At 33.2% G+C, this 20,029-nt stretch overlaps 3 protein-coding genes across 3 annotated transcripts in view; all 3 read right to left on the bottom strand.

Annotated features, from left to right (window-relative positions):
• The window catches only part of LOC124456230, a 156,674-nt gene that overhangs the window by 100,782 nt on the left and 35,863 nt on the right, over positions 1-20,029 (bottom strand). The gene's annotated exons all lie outside the window — the stretch shown is intronic.
• Positions 6,279-12,743, bottom strand: LOC124456247. The gene is made up of 6 exons (XM_047006735.1): positions 12,704-12,743; positions 8,360-10,471; positions 7,295-7,965; positions 7,012-7,093; positions 6,626-6,698; positions 6,279-6,479 (listed from the first exon to the last, which is right to left on the bottom strand). The coding sequence occupies exons 2-3, from the start codon at positions 10,461-10,463 to the stop codon at positions 7,616-7,618; spliced, it is 2,454 nt and encodes an 817-aa protein (XP_046862691.1). The 5' UTR covers positions 10,464-10,471; positions 12,704-12,743; the 3' UTR covers positions 6,279-6,479; positions 6,626-6,698; positions 7,012-7,093; positions 7,295-7,615.
• On the bottom strand, positions 17,023-18,819 carry LOC124456228. Its single transcript, XM_047006714.1, has 8 exons — positions 18,801-18,819; positions 18,630-18,661; positions 18,335-18,499; positions 18,121-18,247; positions 17,832-17,975; positions 17,663-17,757; positions 17,432-17,561; positions 17,023-17,123 (listed from the first exon to the last, which is right to left on the bottom strand). The coding sequence occupies exons 1-8, from the start codon at positions 18,817-18,819 to the stop codon at positions 17,023-17,025; spliced, it is 813 nt and encodes a 270-aa protein (XP_046862670.1).

Genomic DNA, 20,029 nt, shown 5'->3' with positions numbered 1-20,029 from the left:
TTCAGTAACATATGTTAGTTAAGTTTTAGGGGTTACAAACGTCGGTATCTTTGGTTAAAATGGTTGAACGAGCATACAGATTTTGTTCGAGTGGTCTTCTTTGATTTTGGTAAAACCTTTGATTCAGTTTCAAATAACGTCGTAGTTTAAAATTTTTCTTTTCCAATCTGACTCCGGTTACTTGGTGTCTCTTGCTTTTTTGTTGATCCCACAAGTTTTTATGTTTCGTGCAATTACTTAGCGACATTTTTTTCTTTTAGAAATTCAATGAACGCTTTTTAAAATAAACTATTGTGTTGTAATTTTTCTTTAGAAACTGAAATATTTTAGTATGCCTTTAAAAAAAGCGAGTGAAAACCAACTATTTACTTGCAGCACTTGACCACTTACATTGACAACAAAAAATTGAAAGATTTAATCACAAAATCCTAGTTTTTTATCTTCAAATTGTAGAAATAGACCACTGTGATCCTTCATAATAACCTCATACTCATGCAAACTAAATTTAAAACTTGTCTACTCTACTTACGAACTTTAAAACCTGGATCATATTCTTCCATTCTCCTCTTTTGCATTTGCCTCTTTTCCATATTTGTAGAATGTAGTCAGTTTTCATAGTCCAACATAAATGTTCATACATGTTATACAATGTTCTTTTCATAACTTTTTATCATTCCATTTGTGGTGTAACCTTAATATTTAATCTTTTCTGAACATATTTCCCATTCTAAATTTAACTCTTTTAGTCGCGAATAGTAAAATCCTTCACATTACGAAGGTGTTAACAAAACCTGTTACTTTAAAGTAAATGGTTTGAACCCGGGAGTATCGTTACATGTTTGTAAATGTAGATCGTCCTGGTTGGTATAGTCCTGAGAAGGACTGTTTTTGTTGTTGTTGACTGACGTTTCGACAAGGCTGTTCTCGGGACTGGTATAGTCCTGAGAAGGACTACCGTTAAGGTTGTCGAAACGTCAGTCAACAACAACAAAAACAGTCCTTCTCAGGACTATACCAACCAGGACGATCTACATCTACAAACATGTAACGATACTCCCGGGTTCAAACCATTTAATTTAAAACGTTTATTGTTGTGAACGTTGTATTTCCATCAACATTATAATGATAAATTTTATTTTAAAAAATGAAAATAGAAAGTGAAGTTTATCATTCTTCAATATTTTTATCAAAAAAATTTTACTCGAAAAGACTCAATTCTTCAGTTCGAATGAACTTGTGTCAAAATCATAAAAGTTTTATTCATTAATTTTTATCACAGTTATTGACATGACGTCATGATGATGTTTTTACATACGGGAATTGTTGACAGTATAAAACATTTTCTATCTTTAAGGTCATATGTACATAATAAACGTACAAAAATGATCTCTCACATTTTTCAACTAATGACCATAAAACCCAATGATATGACATGATATCATGATGGTGTTCTATAAATGTGAATTTTTAACATCATACAAAACTTGTTTCTACAATATTAACATGCGTAAGGTAAATTTTATTTACAGTTTTCGAAAGAATGTTCAAAGAAAGTCACTCTATAATTTAAACAAAATAATTTTCATCTATAACGACACCATATTGTCAAATGACTCACAATGAATGAGTTGTCGACATTATTTCATTTCTATGTAGTCAACGTTTAATATATAATAAAAATAACCAAATTATCTGACCATACATTTGTATTAAAAAGTAAACCATCAACATAAAGTTCGTCCAGAGATCAAAGGTTTTTCACTTTTGGTAATTTTCACATGTAAAACAAGCGACCATCCTTACGACAATCAACATCTTCGTGTGATATATGAAATATTCCATTCTCCAAAGCATATTTAATCAAAGCAGTGTTCATCTGATCTTCAAAAATGTTCATCGACTTGATGTGTTCAAACACTTTCTCACAAGCATGCCATAAGAACGTATGACCATTTTTGGGATCAACTGTAAACTCGTGCTCTTCATAACCATCTGATTTTAACCAATCAATGAGAGATTTGTGATACACGGTCAAATAATCATCTTAAATTGGAAAAAATTGAGATAGCACTTCATGTATTTTAATACGATCTTTAAGCTTCATGTCATCAGGAAAACCTAAACATTGAAAAAGAAAAGACAAAGGCAAAGTACTTTGATAAGTCACCAACACTGCAAGACATTCCGTAAAGTTTTTATCGGAAATAACGGTTTTGTGTGTTGATAAAATTGTTTCTTTCAATAATTTATTTAATCTCTTGAATTGTTCTGTGTAAAATTTACTCAACCCAGTAGGAACCAATTGTTTAATATTCTCGACAGTTAGCTCCGTTTTTTCTTTTTTTTAACTCTTTTGTGCGTGGTAAGCGTACAGAAACGAACCCTTGCATTTTTCAATCAATAGAAATAGAGCGTAGCGATATCCTTGCACCCGATTATTCAAAATGTACTCAACCCATTCAAAACCAGAACCGTCAAAATTAAACGTCATTTGACGAATAATTTAACAAACAATTGCTGATCTGATGTTCATATTTACCCATGCTATGTAACTGTGTTCCTGACTGCGAGAATAATAGTTTTTTATTTGAAATTTACTGAAAAGGATTAAAATTTACACATTTCATTATGGCATTAAAATTTCTAAAGACAAGTCATGCACTAAGCATGAAATTTGACTTTATGACATACATACAAAGGTTAATCTTATTTGATCGCTATACACACATCACGAAGAACAACAGGCTTATTTACGTACCTTATAAGATGTAGAACACCTTATTTTTATCCTCAAACTCTCAGAGATTCATCCTATTTGTGCCTGCTAGGTAAATTCTTTGATAATAACGCGTTCACCAACTACCTTGTTGTCAAATGATTCGTGTGATGGTACATTATTGGAATTTTCTTTGTGATGCAAGGATGCGTTTCAAAATAAGTGGCCTGGGACGGAGAGGAAAGAAGCGCTTTTATGAATTGCAGAAGAGTTTCGCAAGAAGCCGCTCAAAATATTTCGATTTCCAAATTAGTTGACTCAAATGGAAGTTACTTCTGAGAGAGTGATTTGTTTCAAAGGATTCTTATTTCTAATAGTTGTTTTAGCATTGGCTAAATTTTAATCCATGCAATATAATAGGTATTTTTCAATACAGTAAGTTGCATTTATGGTTACAGAATAATTTCTTTACAGAGTTTTTCGAGAGTTTTAGGTAATTTGTTTGATGTATTCTCTTAAAACATAGTTACGATAATCTTACAAAATTCTAAATATCCTATAAACATAATGACGCATTATAATGAAAGTAATCATCAACTAATACCATTTTCCATGGACGATAATGTGACTGTGAAAGATACAAACAAAGAGGGCCGTAACTAGAGCGTTATTTGTGTTGCTTTTTGTTGTTTTTAGGTTTGGTTTTGTACGTCTTTTTTGTGAGTGGGGGGTATTTACTTATATATTCAGTTGTGCAACCAGAGCAGGACTGCTTTCTTTTAAAAAGTTCGCACATAGATTTCTCTTGAGTTAAAATTTTTTCAAAATGAAATCAGAAGGACACAACTGAGAGTATGAACCCCTCCCTCCCCCCGCCCCCCCAAGCAATTAACGCTCTAGGACCGACAGCTTTGCAAGCAATAACAACTGAGTATAACGACACCAGGAGAGACCATTTCAGTACCAAATTTTCAGTACGTAAGCACAATGTAAACTTGTAGTAAAGCCAATTTTAATATTCGGTTATTGGTCTACATTTGAGAGATGGTGTTACAACATAATTTTTAGGATATACGATATCTGTCTGCTAACTTAGCAACGCAACTTCCACCAAGAACAATCATTCAAAATGTGTATGACAAAAAATATATAGGAATTTCTCATTAAGATATCGGCTCAGCAGTTGAACTCATTGTCTGACAAAATTAATTAATTCAGTCTCACAAATCGGCTTAAAAGTAAATATTTTGACGAAATGTAAGATCTTCCCAAAAGATTTCAATTTTCGAAGTTATGCAAGCCAAATTGAAAACAAGAGCTCATTACCGCATAAATCACCAAAACTCTGGAAGAGTATTCCATCATTTTGACGGAAAATTTAAATTGTTTAACATCGAGGGTTGGAAACATGTATGACGTTAGCAGAAAATTACCGCTGACCTGCGTTGTGACCGAATCCAGTGTCCTACACTAATACTATCAAGCAATTCTACTGTGTTTTGTCACGACCATAAATAATTCTTTCGTAAACTCGTTGTTTTCCATGATGATAAAGCAGCCTTCAAACTTAAAGAAGAAAACACCTCCGAGACGAGCCTATCGCTGCTGGACGCGTAAAAGTTGGGAAAAAGGGCATGTTTGGAAAGAAAAAGATCTGGTTATTGACTAAATGCTGTCGGATGAAATAGCTAGGTGAGCGATAAAGAATTTTCGCTCAAAATATGAAGATTATTACAATTCAACAATGACGTTTTCAGAAGGAACAAAGTTGACGTTTGTGATGAACGAAACAACAATGAAAACCTGACCGAAATAATATGACGTCAATTGCATCGATCAACGACTATCATCTCAGAAACAATCTTTTTTGAAAAAGCGATCAAGATGTTTACGATATTGCATTCTATGCACATTTTACAAGTCATTCAGCTTTATGCAAGTTTTGCTGCATTTAGCTCCTTTGAAATTAATAGCTTTTAAGGGTAACATGAATATATGATTCCTCTTTTATTGTATGGGCCCGTCCAAACATGTACGTTTTACGATTCCAAAACTTTTCGTAATAGTGGATTGTTTTTACAAAAATGGCATACATTCGTAAAACAATCCAGGTACTGATTTTCATATTTTTCTTAAACTTAGTAAGTTTATCAAACTTCTTTATTTGCAATGCTGCTTAAGATCGACTTAAGATTGACTGACAAGATGTCTCAATAAGCGTTTACATACATATTATCGGTATAAATTATGATTGGGACGTTTGCGCATACGCGTGCAGTTACATTAGAAAAGGTAAATAAATATTCGAAATAAATAATAATAAAAATAGAAATGATTATTCATGAAGAAAAGATATTTTATCCACCAGCAGATCCAATTCAAAACATTCAGAAACAATCTTATGTCTCATTATTTCTTGTCAATGTTAGTAGAAACTTGTGCTATCGTTTGGTCTTGTTCCGATGACATTGGATTGCTGCTTAGATCTCTGATCTGAAGTATTCACAATCGTCCAATTTAACAGCAGTTAAAGCTTTATCTAATTTCAAACATATGAAGGTCTTCATACGTGGACCTTCAAATATCACATTATCACCATCACCCTCACCATCACCCCCACGATCACTTTCAATATCACTATCATAACCACCATTATCACCACCACCATCACCACCACCACCATCATCAACTCCATAATCATCATCATCATAACCATCATCATCAACATTACCACCATCACCACCATCATCATTATCAACATTACCACCATCACCACCATCATCATCATACACATTACCACCATCAACACAACTACTCTCACCATCATCGACATCATCATCATCATGTATTTCACATACACCATATGCAAATGGCTGCCAATTTTCTTGTTCATCCAAAAAATAAACAAGTACACCAGAGTCACCTTTTTTTAGAAATTGGCAATTACTTCTGACCTTCACTGCATTTCGAAAAATGATTTCTCTCTCTTTTTCATTTGAAGACTTTGTCAAGTGAGAACAACATCGTTCACTTATAAATGCAATGTTATGATAATCTGTACGAACTTTCACAGATTCATCTCCATTTTCGATTCTTTCGTAAAGTTCTTCATTTGCCTGATCTAAAGTCAAGGCAAAATCTTCCATGTCATCTCCTCCATAAAAATGAAAAAAACGTTCATCACCGATGAAAATTCTCACAATATCAACTTCTCCGTCAAAATGACCAAACACGCCATTAGGAAAAGAGGGAAGTAGAAATTCATTACCACTGTTTGGTAGTTTGTAAAAATAAGCTGTACCTTCATTAAGGTATTGAACGGCACCGCGAAAGGCCAAAAAGGCATTTTCCTGGTTAAAAGCCAATGCACTGTCCACCATGTCACTTGCGCCATAAGCAACATGTGCGCATGTCAAGGCGTAATACTTCTTGTTTTTTGCCACAGAACATTGTCATTGTACCATGAGAGCTACTGGTTGATTGGTTTTCCAAAACAACATCATTAGGGCTTTGCATTGGATTTGGTGCATCATCATTTTGAACAGCGCGGAAGTTTGATAAATATCGAATCTTTGGTTTTTTGTAAGGTTTACGCCTGATTTCAATGAATTTTGATGCTTCCCATTCAAATATCTTGTCAATTTCTTTCTTTAAATCTTCATCGGACCTTCCTTCATCACCATCAACTGTGATATACAAATGAGGATATGGTATAATTTTGTTTTTTGTAACTGTTCCATAGTTGCCACATATCCAAGATATGCTTTATAATAAAATGAAAAATAGGATAAAGAATCTAAATTAAAAACAATGTGCTTATCAGTATCTATAAACATTTGTTATCCATTCATATACCCAGTTTACAGCTAACACAGACGATGACAAAGAATTTTGTTTTTCTAAACATACCTTTTGAATTTTTCATGTATGTCTTTTTTAATGTTGTAATGTTCATCAAGAAATTGGCTTTTCAAATTAAATTCTATGAAGAAATGTTGAATAATTGTTGATCAGTTTTAAATAAGGGAAGACAATTAAGGAAAGAAGTCTAGGCATCAGATTCTGGAAGAGTTGTGGAAGAAGTCTGGGCATGAGATACTTGAGGAGCTTTGGGTTTGTTAACGTAACTGGCTGACAACCTAAATTTTACGTAACTGATCGGTCCTTCGCTCGACATAGTAGATGAAATGAAATTTAAATTTTATGGTAAAAATGTGTTGAAAGTTTTACATCAACTCATATTTAGCTAACAGAACTTTGAGCTTGTATATCAACCCCGGTTATCATTCTTTTACCTGGAAATCCAGGGAGGGGAGGGCATTGTATGAGATCAACATCTTTTCCATCCTTTACAGCTTGAATGACAACATCGAAGTCCTAAACAAAAGTTTTAACCAATCACTTATTCAACAAATAGAGCTTTGATTTAATCTACAACAATAAGATTAAGGATTAGGCTTAGGGATTAGGATTAGGAATCAATTTCGCGTATTTGTAGAACACCATAAAAAGACTTGTGGAGAATGCAAGACAATGCTTCCACTTAAATTTCATTTCCGTTCCTTTAAAATAACTCACCTTCGATATAATCAAATATTTTTTTGCATTTTCTTTGTCACCACTTCTGTTACAATTGCGAGCAGCTAATTTATACTGATCTCTCTTTAAAGTAAGTCCTTTTAATGTCTCTTCAAGTTTACTATCATTCTCACGCTGGGGTGGCATTGGAGAAACCGGTTGTGTTCTTGGAGGAACTGTTGGTGTTCTTGAAAGATCTGAGGGTGTTCTTGGAGGAACTGTTGGTGTTATTGAAGTATCTGAGGGTGCTCTTGGAAGAACTAGAGGTGTTTTTGTAGGATCTGGGGTGTTTTCTAGAATGTGGAGGTGCTCTTGGAAGAACTAGAGGTGTTTTTGTAGGATCTGGGGGTGTTTTCTAGGATGTGGAGGTGTTCCTGGAGGAACTAGGGGTGTTCTTGAAGGATCTGGAGGTGTTTCCGGAAGAAATAGGGGTGTTTTTGTAGGATCTGGAGGTGTTCTTGGAGAAACTATGGGTGTTCTTGAAAGATCTGGAGGTGTTCTTGAAAGAACTGACCGCGTTCTTGGAGTATGTATTGGTAAAGCGGGAGGTTGCTTAGGGTCATTGTTAGTAGGTTCACTAGGGACTCTGGAGGATGTTGATTGAGAAGGAGTGACCATAGGGTGTGTTTCAGATACACGGGACTGTGTTGGTGCTGCTGGTTTAGAACCACCTGAATTAAAAATCTCACTTTCGATATGGTGTAGTGAAAAGTTTAGAAAACAAAGGTATTTTGAAAGATGTACTATACATATGGTGCAGTGAAAAAGTTAAGAAAACAAAGATACTTTGAAAGATGTACTATACATATGGTGCAGTGAAAAAGTTTAGAAAACAAAGGTATTTTGAAAGATGTACTATACATATGGTGCATTGAAAACGTTTAGAAAACAAAGGTATTTTGAAAGATGTAGTATACAGTCTCTATAAATGTATAACAATTTTCGAGAAGAAAATTTGTTGGTGTGATGAAACATTTTGAATATACTACTTTAAAGTATATTCAGTAAACGCATACAGTAAAACCATAAAGTTTAGTACATAGCGTTAAAAGTGGAAAACCATACCTAATGGTAATTCAGACCTAATGGTATGCATGTCATTGTCTTCCACAACCATTAACCTCGCATCAACCACTTTGACATCTTCTTCCCAACTAAATTCAACCTTTTCGCCACATTCAATCATATGGTGGACTCCATTCTTCAAAGCATATTTAATCATAGCAGCGTTCATCTGATCTTCTGAAATGTTCATACACTTCATTTGTTCAAACACTTTCTCACAAGCATGCCATAAGAACTTATGACCATTTTTTGGATTAACTGTAAACTCATGCTGTTCGTAACCATCTGATTTCAACCAATCACTTAAAGATTTGTGATACACGGTTAAGCAATCATCGTAAACTGGCAAAATTTCAGATAGCAGTTCAATGATTTTACTGCGAACTTCAAACTTGATGTCACCAGAAAAACCTATATAGCTAAACAGTAAAGTTAATGGTAAAAACTCCCTACAGGCAGCCAACAATTCAAGAAATTGCATGAAAGTAGTTTCAGACATAAGAGGATTTCTGAGACTTTTCTTCGTTAACAATTCTTTTACTCTTTTGAATTGCTTTGTGTAAACACCGCTTAACACACTAGGGAACAATTGTTGAATGTTTTTGTGAGTAAGCTCAGTATTTTCTTTTTTCAAGCTCAGTTGCGCGTAATACGCGTAAAAAAATGATCCCTCACATCTTTTAACTAATGACTGAAGAACGTGGGGATCTTCCTGCACCCGATTATTCAACTGATGTCTCAAATACTTCTGCAGGTCTTTTTCGTTGTTTTCATCACGAGGACGAGTTGTAATTTCCACAGGATTCATGACTTTCAACTCCTTTCGAACAGGAAGTTCTGGACGACTGGTGATGAAGATTTTAATCCATTTAGGCAGTCGGTCAAACTCATCTGCAATCAATTCCAACAATTCACTTTTGCCATCAACTTGGCTTTCATCTAAGGCATCAATAACCAAAAGCATTGGTTTTTGATCTTTTAACGAATGCAATGGATTATTTAATAAAACAAGGAATGCATCGGTGACTGATTTGTAGGAATTGTTTCTCTGTAATTCTTCATTCAGTTTAGATTTAAAATCTGATATTGTATCACACATGTTACTGGCCAATGATTCTATCAATATTCGAGGATTCCTCTCATCTGATCTATTATATCTGCAGAAATGACAAGCAGCAAGTTTCTTCTTTTCAGAATATCGTCGACACACCTCAGCAGCAAACACACTTTTACCAACGCCAGGACCGGCAATCAAAATCATGACATTAGAAGAATCTTCACTTCTATCATTAAACCAAATGTCGAGTTTTTCAAATAACCATTGTCTAGTGCCTTCAAGGTATTTTTTGTTAAGATCTTTTATGAGAAAGTTAAAATTACACTTTCCAAGCTTTTCGACATCTGAATATGTTTTGTCCTGCAACATTTCTCTTACTCCAAAAACTTCAGCTTTTGTTGACACGATTTCTTTAATTTCCTCCACGTCATTTTTTATATCTTCCACATCTTCTTTTGTTTTCTTAGCAACAGTACACCAGTTTTTTAACATTTCAATATAATTTGCTTCATCAGGACTGAGACGAGCTTCCTTCAATTCATCTATTTCAGTTTGTTGAATACCCAGACCAACCAATGCTTTTGAAATTTCCTGCCACAAATGCTCAAACTCACTGTCATCTACACTAGTTGTGGTTATGTGACCGTACACTTTGTTTCGATAAAACTTTATTCTTGCAATATTTGCTGAGACTGAAGTATCTGAAGAGAAAGGAAGATTATCCCATCCACCATGTGGCGCTGTTAGACAACATATGTTACGCAATAAGACAGTCATTAAGGAAATATCAAAGTTTTCAAGATCTGGCAAACCAGTTGGTGGATAAAGAAGGTTCCATTGCTCTTTGTTGATGACGCTTCTTTTTCTTAATGATTCCAATTTACTTTTATTTGAGGGTTTATTAAGTTCATCGCTTAGGTTTGACGAGCGAAAGCTTATCATAAACTGCAATGTTGTTTTCAAAGCTTGTGTTCCTTTATTTATCAACAGTTTACTTAAACGAGATCCGTTTATCTCAAACTTCAATTTTGTAGGAGGTGAAGCCATTTTTCAAACTAAATATTAAGAATGAGTTTTTGCAAAAAGCATCAATTTTCAATGTGAAAAATTAACGCAACATGAAGGGGATTAATAAAAAACAATATTACAAGAAATTTATAAGACTTAAGTGCTTCATTTCTTTCCCTCGAAAAAATGGTGTTCACAGCCTAGTGATATCACCCAGTAATTAATCTTACATCAAGGCATTAAAATAGTTAACTTAATACAATAAAAAAACACTTGAAATTATAATATTTTCGTCTACTCGGCGCGAGAGGCAGCAAGTATTTTGCGATAGTAGCTCCTAGTTAATAAATAATATATCTTGTTTGTCTAACAATTGTGTGGTGAAGACATACGTCGTTCTTTTAACAGGATATATAAAACTGGTTTGCTGTATTGTATGAATATTTTCTTATTAACATTTTGATAGGACTATATTGCTGATGAATCTGTTCCAATTTAAATTTTTGATAGACTGCAGTTTAGCGGACACCTGAACCGCTTGTGACGGCGGGCTCGTTTTTGTTTGGGATTATAGGGTAGGGTTTGGGTCAGCGTCTAAGGTGTCCGCTAAACTGCAGTAGTCCTCCATAGGACCATAGCTTGACTTTAATCATATATTTACATTCTTCGTCATTCTTGACAATCTGTTAAATCCAAATCGTCATCAATACTCATTGAAATGAAAATAAAGAAAACTATCTCCTATCTGCTTTACATTTTCCTCACCAAAACACAGAAAACAGGGTGACAGATAAACAACGCGACATGTGAATCAAATACAGAACAAAATACAAGTACGGACTGCACAGAGTATCCAGTTCCTTGTATTTTTTACCCAAACGAAATATACTTGACGTCTGTAATCACCAGTAAAAATGAATGTATAAATGAATGATATTTTCAGCTGCATGGTTTTTACTATAGTCACTAAAACAAAGTGCATATTATACGCTCTAAATCATAGGTAATTGAAGAACAACATAAGTATTGACTTTACTTAAAACAATTCTATTCGTGATCGTTCGCATATGCGACTATCACCGATGACACAGCCGAGGATATCACGACGAAGAAACACTGCCTACCTCACTGCCTCACTCAGACACTTTTTCAGTATGGCATAGTGGTTAGCCGCGCATGTACAGCGACTAAGCACAAAAACTAACTAGTGATAAATTATATTATTGTTATAATACAGTATAACATGACGTCTACAACTGCTCCCCCTCAAAAAAATGTTGTTGGACTTCGAAATTTTACATCCTAGCCACATGCCTACTCATATTGATAACACTAAAAGTGTGATTCCGTTTGAAGATGCTACGAGAAATTCTAAAAACTTGATGAATGTCTTCTGCCTGATGAGATAACGTAAGGAAAGTACAAATAATACACAAAACATTCATTACTTTTTCTATTAACTTCAATTTTGCTATTTTCATTTGTCCAAATGGGAAGGTGCCGGCCCGTATTATATTACTGATCCAAGGCAAAATACCCCTTGCCTATCACCTCACGGTGGGCCTGGCCTGACAGTCAGTGAAATTTCTCTACTTTGTGTTGTTACACGATTTAATTCAAGTAACTAAAACAGTTAGACACGTTGCAAAGCAAAACAAGTATCTTGATTTCAGTTTCTCAGTGTACATGCTAAATCAAAGTTCATCTAAGAATAAATGGCGTGAAAAATGAATGATGATGAAATATGTACGTTATCTGGCGTTCATTTTGACTATATGATCATAATCTTTACTTTACATTTATACATTGTACTGTTTACTAAAGTGTAATTATATTAAAATAATGATTAGTGATGAAATATATACGTTATGATAAGTTCATTTTCTCTCTGGAACCTAATCTTTACTTTACATTTGTACATTGTACTGTTTACTTAAGTTTAATTATATTTAAAAAGAAATGTCACATTATGACGTGGCTTCTGTGAATGTCAAGAGTATCACTGTCTCAGAATTATTTATTATCAAACCTTTTCTTCGTGTAAGAGCCGCATTTTTATTGTGGATAATTTGAAACAAAAAATGAAACCTACTTTCCAGTCGTGGTATTAAATATAGCTTTAAAAGTCACTTATAGAATCATTCAAACGATTTTCATTTGGAATGGAAATAAACATTGATTTGTTTATAGTCATACTTCATACTACGCAATGCTTTGGTATCAAATTTGTTAAGTTAGAAATGTAAATACAAAATCTAGGTTAATTTACGTAAAATTACCTTTGTTTTAGAAATAAGACTTCATATACGACGATCGTGTGGACAAAATTATGCTTGCTTTAGTTCTTTACATGTTACGTCCCTAGCAAAAGATGAGAAATTTAATATAAAAAACGCGACTACATACATATCAGTTAAAAAATGGTGAACATAATTCATACATTATTGAAACATCAACTTTTTATTCATATGAGTTTTGTTACATAAACACATTAAAATAACGAACGAAGATGAAGAGTGAGTCAGGATCTCCTTCAAAAAACAGTACTATTCTATAACTAAGTATACCTCACTGACTAAAAAACAGTTGTTATAGAAATAAAAATACATAAATAAGAACCTCACGCAGAGTACATATTTAACATTAAGATAAGTCAAATTCCAAAGGACTGCTGCTAAATCTTATAAAGTTTCACAAGTTTTAACTCAGGAATAGCGAATCACCTGTCTAAGACAGGATTTGAATGTCAATGATTAAGACACGATTTTCGTTACTGTAAATGAATGTTCCCTTTATTAATCAAAAATTCAATAGATGTATATTATTAAATATCCTCATTCTGATGAAGGCTCGAAGCAACGAGTCGAAAGCTCAATAAAAAATCATTTAAAAATCCGGAGAAACGTTTATCTTTTATGTATGTATATTATTGTATTAGTCAGTTCATATTACAAAAAATCTTTGTTAGTAAAGAAAACTTTGCAATTCATGAAACACATCAAGAATTAACTGCACGCACTTATAGTTTCTTAAGATGAATAAAAAAACACAGTTGATACAACCGTAAAGGATGCAATGTAAGTAAACCTTAAAACTGTTAAACTAACATGATCAAAAGTATATATTTTAAAAGCTCACAGTGCTGCATGAATGAACATTTCACAAAAAATAGATTTGGTCGTGTTCTTCCTCTGTATATATAAATTCTTCCTGTGTGTAACATTTGCTTATTTTCCTAATTTCTTTACTTTCAAAGTAAATGGTTTGTTGAATGCAATCATCAACCTTTTTTAAGACACACAGAGATTAGTCAAAAGTGGCGTCGGCAAAGAAAGGAGGTGATGAACAATTGGACATGTTCCCCTTTCTACATAAATTTTCACGTATTCCCATAATTTCTATAGACAAGTATAGTTTGTATAACTCCCGCAGCATAAAAGTTCTGGCATCCACAAGCAACGTTTGTTATTATTGATAGTAGATGTCAACTAGATACATACAGAAAATGTACTTCGAATTAGAGAGGAAATGAATAAACAACAAACAAAACAACAGAATATAAGTAAAGTATCATTACCAATTGTTCTTGTTTATATCCAGATCGCAATGATTCGTATATTTTCAATAAAGACTTAGAATTAACAATAGATTACGCGTTCTTAAGTTTACATTAACAACAATATTGTTTCGATTTTTTGGGACTGGCACTAGTGTAAGTTACAGTTTACAAAGAAAAATTCAGCATCTTACAAATAGAAAATATTCTCATGTTATTCTGCCTTCCCCCATACTTTTGAATAGATTTTACTGTTCTTTTACCAAGCAGCTTATGGTCAATAGTTAAAAAGTTTAAATATAAACTTAGATATGATTTCTCATAAATGTTTATTCATACTTCATCTAGATGTTTCTTTAGCAAATTTGTTATGTCGGTAATGTAGATATAAAATCTTGCTTTACTTTTGTAGAATTACATTTGTTTTAGAAGTAGGACTTCATATATGACAACCTAGTCGACCAAATTTTGCCTGCTTCAGTTCTTGAAATGTCACATACCCAACAAAAATTGAGAGATTTAATATAAAGAACGCGACCACATACATATCAGTTTAAAAATGGTGATCGTAATTCATACCTTATTGTAACATCAATCTTTTATCCTTGTTAGTTTTGTTACATAAACACATTTGAATAGCGAACGAAGATGAAGAGTGAGTCAGGATCTCCTTCAACCAACAGTATTAAAAAACATTAATGACATTTATGTAGAACATTCTAGTTATATAACTAAGTATACATCACTGACTAAAAATAATTGTTATAGAAATAAAAATACATAAATAAGAACCTCATGCAGAGTACATAATAACATTGAGAATAGTCAAATTCCAAAGGAATACTGCTAAATCTTATAAAATTTCACAAGTTTAAACTCAGGAATAGAGAATCACCTATCTAAGACAGGATTTCAATGCCAATGATTAAGACACGATTTTCGAAACTGTGAACGAATTTTTCCCTTCATTAATCAAAAATTCCATACATGTATATTCTTGCATAAGTCAGTTCATATTATAAAAAGTCTTTGTTATTAAATAAAACTTTGTAAATCATGAATACATATCAAACATCAGTTGTAAGAAATTGTAATATTTATACGTTCAATAAAAATCACTATAGATACAACTGTAAAGGATGCAATGAAAGTAAACCTTAAAACTGTTAAATAAACATGATCAAAAGTATAATTTTAAAAGCACACTGTGTTGCATGAATCAACATTTTACAAAAATAGATTCGGTCGTGTTCTTCCTATGTGTGTAAAATATATTCTTCTTGTGTTTAACATTTGCTTATTTTTCAAATTTTCTTACTTTTAAAATATATGGTTTGTTGTATACAACTATCAACATTTTGCTAGACACACAGAGATTATTACAAAGTGGCGTCAGCAAGAAGGGAGGTGATGCATGATTGGTCATGTGCCCATCCCTACATAAATTTTTACAGATCCACCTTTTTCCATAGACAAGTATAGTTTATAAAAAAAAACTCAGCGTCCTCCATGTAGAAAATGTACTCATGTTATTTTGCTTCCTCCATATTTTCAACAGGTTTTACTGTCCTTTACAATGCAGCTTATTGTCAATAGTTAGAAAGTTGGTATATCAACTTGAATATGATTTTTCTTGAATGTTTAGTCATACATTATCGAGATGCTTCAGTAGCAAATTTGTTATGTAAAGTTAGTAATATAGTTTCAGAAAAATCGCTTTACTTTCGACAAATTAACTTCGTTTTAGAAATAAGACTTCATATATGACGACTGTGAAGACAAAATTATGCTTGCTTTAGTTCTTTACATGTCACATACCTTACAAAGATGAGAGATTTAATATAAAGAACGCAACCACATACATATCAGTTTAAGAATGGTGATCATAATTCATATCTTATTGTAACATCAATCTTTTATCCATAACTGAAAATTACGTGCAAGAGCTAGAAGAGTTGTTTGCAACATATTTAGGTCGGGTTGCGTTTGCCTAAGTATAAAGATAATTTAAGATTGATAGAGAATTGAAATATTTTCAGTGTCTAAGGTAGAGAAGCAGGCGCAAGTGTATTTAGATTTTTTGTTCATTAAATTATTAACTTAATAAACATTGTATTCTCTTTAATGAACAGAAGATTGCTTAAGCTCTCTATCGGCGAAATTACAGCTGGCAATCCAAATGAATTCAAATCAGACTCTGGTCCCTGAAATAAGGAACTTTAAGGATCTGAATGAAAAGCATCAAGCATGTGATCACCATTTCCTTAAGCCATTAACATCGTTGTGATCTTCTTTTCAAATGGCCATGTTTGTAGAGCATCGTAATCACAATATAAATTTTTATAACAATATGATATAAGTCTGAATAAATCCCAAGGCATACCTTTTCCTTCTATCGTCATTTATTTTCGTACATGATTAAAAAAACTAAAAAGTATCGCATCTCACAAACAATTGTAAGCTTTAGAGATATGGTATCGTTCTCTTTTATGATACGAGAACGATACGCGTATGATACGAGAACGATACGCGTATGATACGAGAACGATACGCGTATGATACGAGAACGATACGCGTATGATACGAGAACGATACGCGTATGATACGAGAACGATACGCGTATGATACGAGAATGATACGCGTATGATACGAGAACGATAGGCGTATGATACGAGAACGATACGCGTATGATACGAGAACGATAAGCGTATGATACGAAAACGATACGCGTATGATACGAGAACGATACGCGTATGATACAAGAACGATACGCGTATGATGCGAGAGCGATACGCGTATGATACGAGAGCGACTTGTATGATTCGCGTATCATACGCAAAATTATGTTAACAAATACGCGAGCGGTACTGTAAAAGCTGTAAAAGGGGGTGGGGTAAATATAACCACCCTCAATGTGTCATACAAAGAAGGTCAATAAGACATACTTGAATTAGTTCAAAATGGAGAATCATGGACGCAGAGCAACAAAATATTGTGTAAGGACAATATTTTTCAGAATGGCCCAAGCTGTCATGTCTGCCATCACCTGCAATGACCACTGTTTTCTTCTGCTTCCTTATTGTTTCCAACATGGTCAGCTTGTATTTCCTCATATGGGTCCTGACCATTGGGAAAAGCAATTGCTGATAAAGAAATATCAAATGAATATAAAAAAACACAACTTCAAACTTTGGTAATTAGGAAAATCAAAACAACCCACTTACCCTTTGATGTTTGAAGAATGTGGTCAAAGATATGCTTTGAAGACTCAGGTGTGTGAATACTCAAAGTACCTTGCTAGCAGAAGCTCCAGACAATAAAATGGCAAATGAGAGGAGAAAGTTTCCCATTGGAATACGGGAACCTGACAGGAATAATTGTCACTTCCAGTTGTGCTCTCTATTTTTACAACTAAGGTTGCCACATGACATGTTTATATCTGCCATAGTACCAACTTTTGATACTTCAACTATTGGCTGATCAGTACCACATGATGGGTATACTTTAAACAGGAGCAACAGCTGTGGCAAGGTGACAATAAACTTTGGTTGCTTCCTGAGGTTGCTTTCTTCTTTGTTCACCTGGATTGTTAGAACAATACATGTATATATTATATTTTGTCTGTTGAGAGACACAAATAAAATAATTGATAACACTGGAAGACTAAATAATGCATACGTACAGCACAGTCATACTTTTTTGCCAGGTTTGTTTCATCTTCAGATTCTAGCTCTTCACTTTGGGAAGAATCTGTTTCAATGTCATAGTTGTCAGAACCTATGGACCATATTAATATGTTAATAAATTTGTGGTGTATAATTTCAGCTATTAGCATTGAAATCAAACTTCACCTTCATTTTCCATCTCACTACCAATGTCAATATCCATATCCATGTTATCATCATCACTACCATCCTGCTTTTCTTCCTCATTCTGATTATCCACCTTGACACATTTTAATACTGTTCCAACCAGTTTACAAAATTTCTTTTTTTCTATGAAATTATGATGTACACAGGTGTTACAATACTCATATTTCAGTAATTTAATTGCAGCCATATATCTATTTAAATGACATAGAAACACTACACGAATATATGCTCTTGAAGAAGCCAAATTGAATGTAATGAAACAATTTACCTTCAGTAAGTTGTTGGATAATAGCATTCTTGCTTTCAATCTCTCTCTTCAATTGCCTCGTGTTTTCTTTGTATTGAACACATTGCCTGCAATATTCTTCTTCAGTTTGGCAAAATCCATTCTGAACCTTCAAAAAAAAAGATATAATCTTTAGATCTTACAATGTACTAGTGTAAAAAGTCTTTTGAATAAATTATTGAAATAAATTCAATACCTGTACTTCTGCTTGTACTGCAATTGTTTGAACTCGCAAGACATCATCAAAAAATTCAACATCCCTAACACTGTCTTCCAAAGAGGTAGCACTTTCAGCTCCAAAAGTGTCTTGACTAGAAGAGCAAGGACCTGCTTCTGTGCTACACAAAATGTCTCTAACAACCTACAATAAAATACAATATGGTATCAACTGCAAAAATTAGATTTCCATTACAAAATCTTTGATGAATTTAAAACAAACTTCCTTCTTCGAAGTTATCAGTCTCACGTGGATTAAAAACAAAAATCCTTACTTGTCTACGATTCCTTTCAGAAGACGCAGTTTCTTTTATCAGTCAATAAAAATTTTTATGTTTGCAATCACCAGAACTTTTGAAATGACAGTGTACTTTCTAAAAAAGTTAATGCATATCTCTTTTCCTTCGCGAGATATTGAAGTTTCTGTTGTTTCTATTTCATCCAACTTGTGACGTCATAATACATAATGAGTTCTAAAATTTTTTCTTATACTCTTCATTTTCCTGACAACTTTAGGTTGATACTAATAGGGAGCATTTTTTACCATTAAACACGCCACAATAAATGAAACTCTGTCCTTGTGTAGTAAATTATCGTTAAATATACCTAATACTCCTGACTCTCATTATGCAATGTGACGTCACAAGTTAGATAAATCGGACATAGCATAAACCTCAATATCTCAAGAATTAAAAGTGATCTGCATAAACTGTTTTAGAAAGTACACTGTCATTTTAAAAGTTCTGTTCATTGCAAACATAAATATTTTCGTGTCATAGGTCTTTTAAAAAAGCATACTATTTTGTTTGTAAACAAATACAAAATAATTTATAGTCTTGTGAAGATTGATGAAGATTAGTTACTATTACAAGCCAATCCTCGCTGCCAAAGTCAAACACGGTTGTACAATCCAGAAAATCTAGCTTTCATATGTTACAACTCATTGTAAAATAAAAACGTTTCTAAAATCTTAATTAAATAGATGCAGTACACTCTAGAATAAATCCAAACAACTTAAGAGGCAAAAATGTCAGCTTTCGTCAATTCAAGATAAATTTTTCGCACTTATTATACATTATATAAATCGTGTTGTTTTTAATGTTGGTAACGTTGTGTTTAAAAGGCTGTAGTAACTGGAGAAAGCTGTAGCATTGTTCTTTGTCATTTAGAAATTATTCACGTTCTTTTGTTGTAATAGTATGTTCTTTGCGAGGTTAATTCAATAAAATAAAAAAGCAAAAAAGCTCAAAATTTATATAAATGATTTACAAATCTTTAAACTAAAACTGTCACACAACTAATACTGAGTGCTTTCATGTGACATAAATTTGCGGATACCTACCAGATGATATGGGATCTGAGATGATAAAATCAACGTAACTTTCAACATTTTCTATCTGTGGAGTAAATACAAGGTCTTCCAGCAGTTATAAGATTATTTTGAAACTTTTCTCAGTAAATGTGAGTGTGAGAGAGTTTTTAGAATATAGGCAATAGAGAGCGCCGTAGTTGACCTTACGTGTATTTAGGTGAATATTCAATATTCATTTAAGAAATCTTAAATACATAGCACTTGCATTTTAGTTGTGCGGATTTAGGCACGAAATAATTGTCATGGTTACAGCGCATGAAATAAGCAAAATATCAAAAAATGAGGACAACTATAAATATTTTT

Source organism: Xenia sp. Carnegie-2017, unplaced genomic scaffold (assembly GCF_021976095.1).
Source record: "Xenia sp. Carnegie-2017 unplaced genomic scaffold, XeniaSp_v1 HiC_scaffold_44, whole genome shotgun sequence".
Lineage (NCBI taxonomy): Eukaryota > Metazoa > Cnidaria > Anthozoa > Malacalcyonacea > Xeniidae > Xenia > Xenia sp. Carnegie-2017.
This window is presented reverse-complemented; position numbering and strand designations above follow the sequence as displayed.

Excerpts from the sequence above, each read along its gene's own strand:
- LOC124456247 (XM_047006735.1), bottom strand. The coding sequence starts at position 10,463 with ATGGCTTCACCTCCTACAAAATTGAAGTTTGAGATAAACGGATCTCGT. Across the intron at positions 7,966-8,359 it reads TAGGTCTGAATTACCATTAG|GTGGTTCTAAACCAGCAGCA; the intron begins GTATGGTTTTCC and ends TTTTTAATTCAG.
- LOC124456228 (XM_047006714.1), bottom strand. Across the intron at positions 17,976-18,120 it reads TATCCAACAACTTACTGAAG|AAAAAAAGAAATTTTGTAAA; the intron begins GTAAATTGTTTC and ends ATAATTTCATAG. Across the intron at positions 17,562-17,662 it reads CAAAAAAGTATGACTGTGCT|GTGAACAAAGAAGAAAGCAA; the intron begins GTACGTATGCAT and ends CTAACAATCCAG.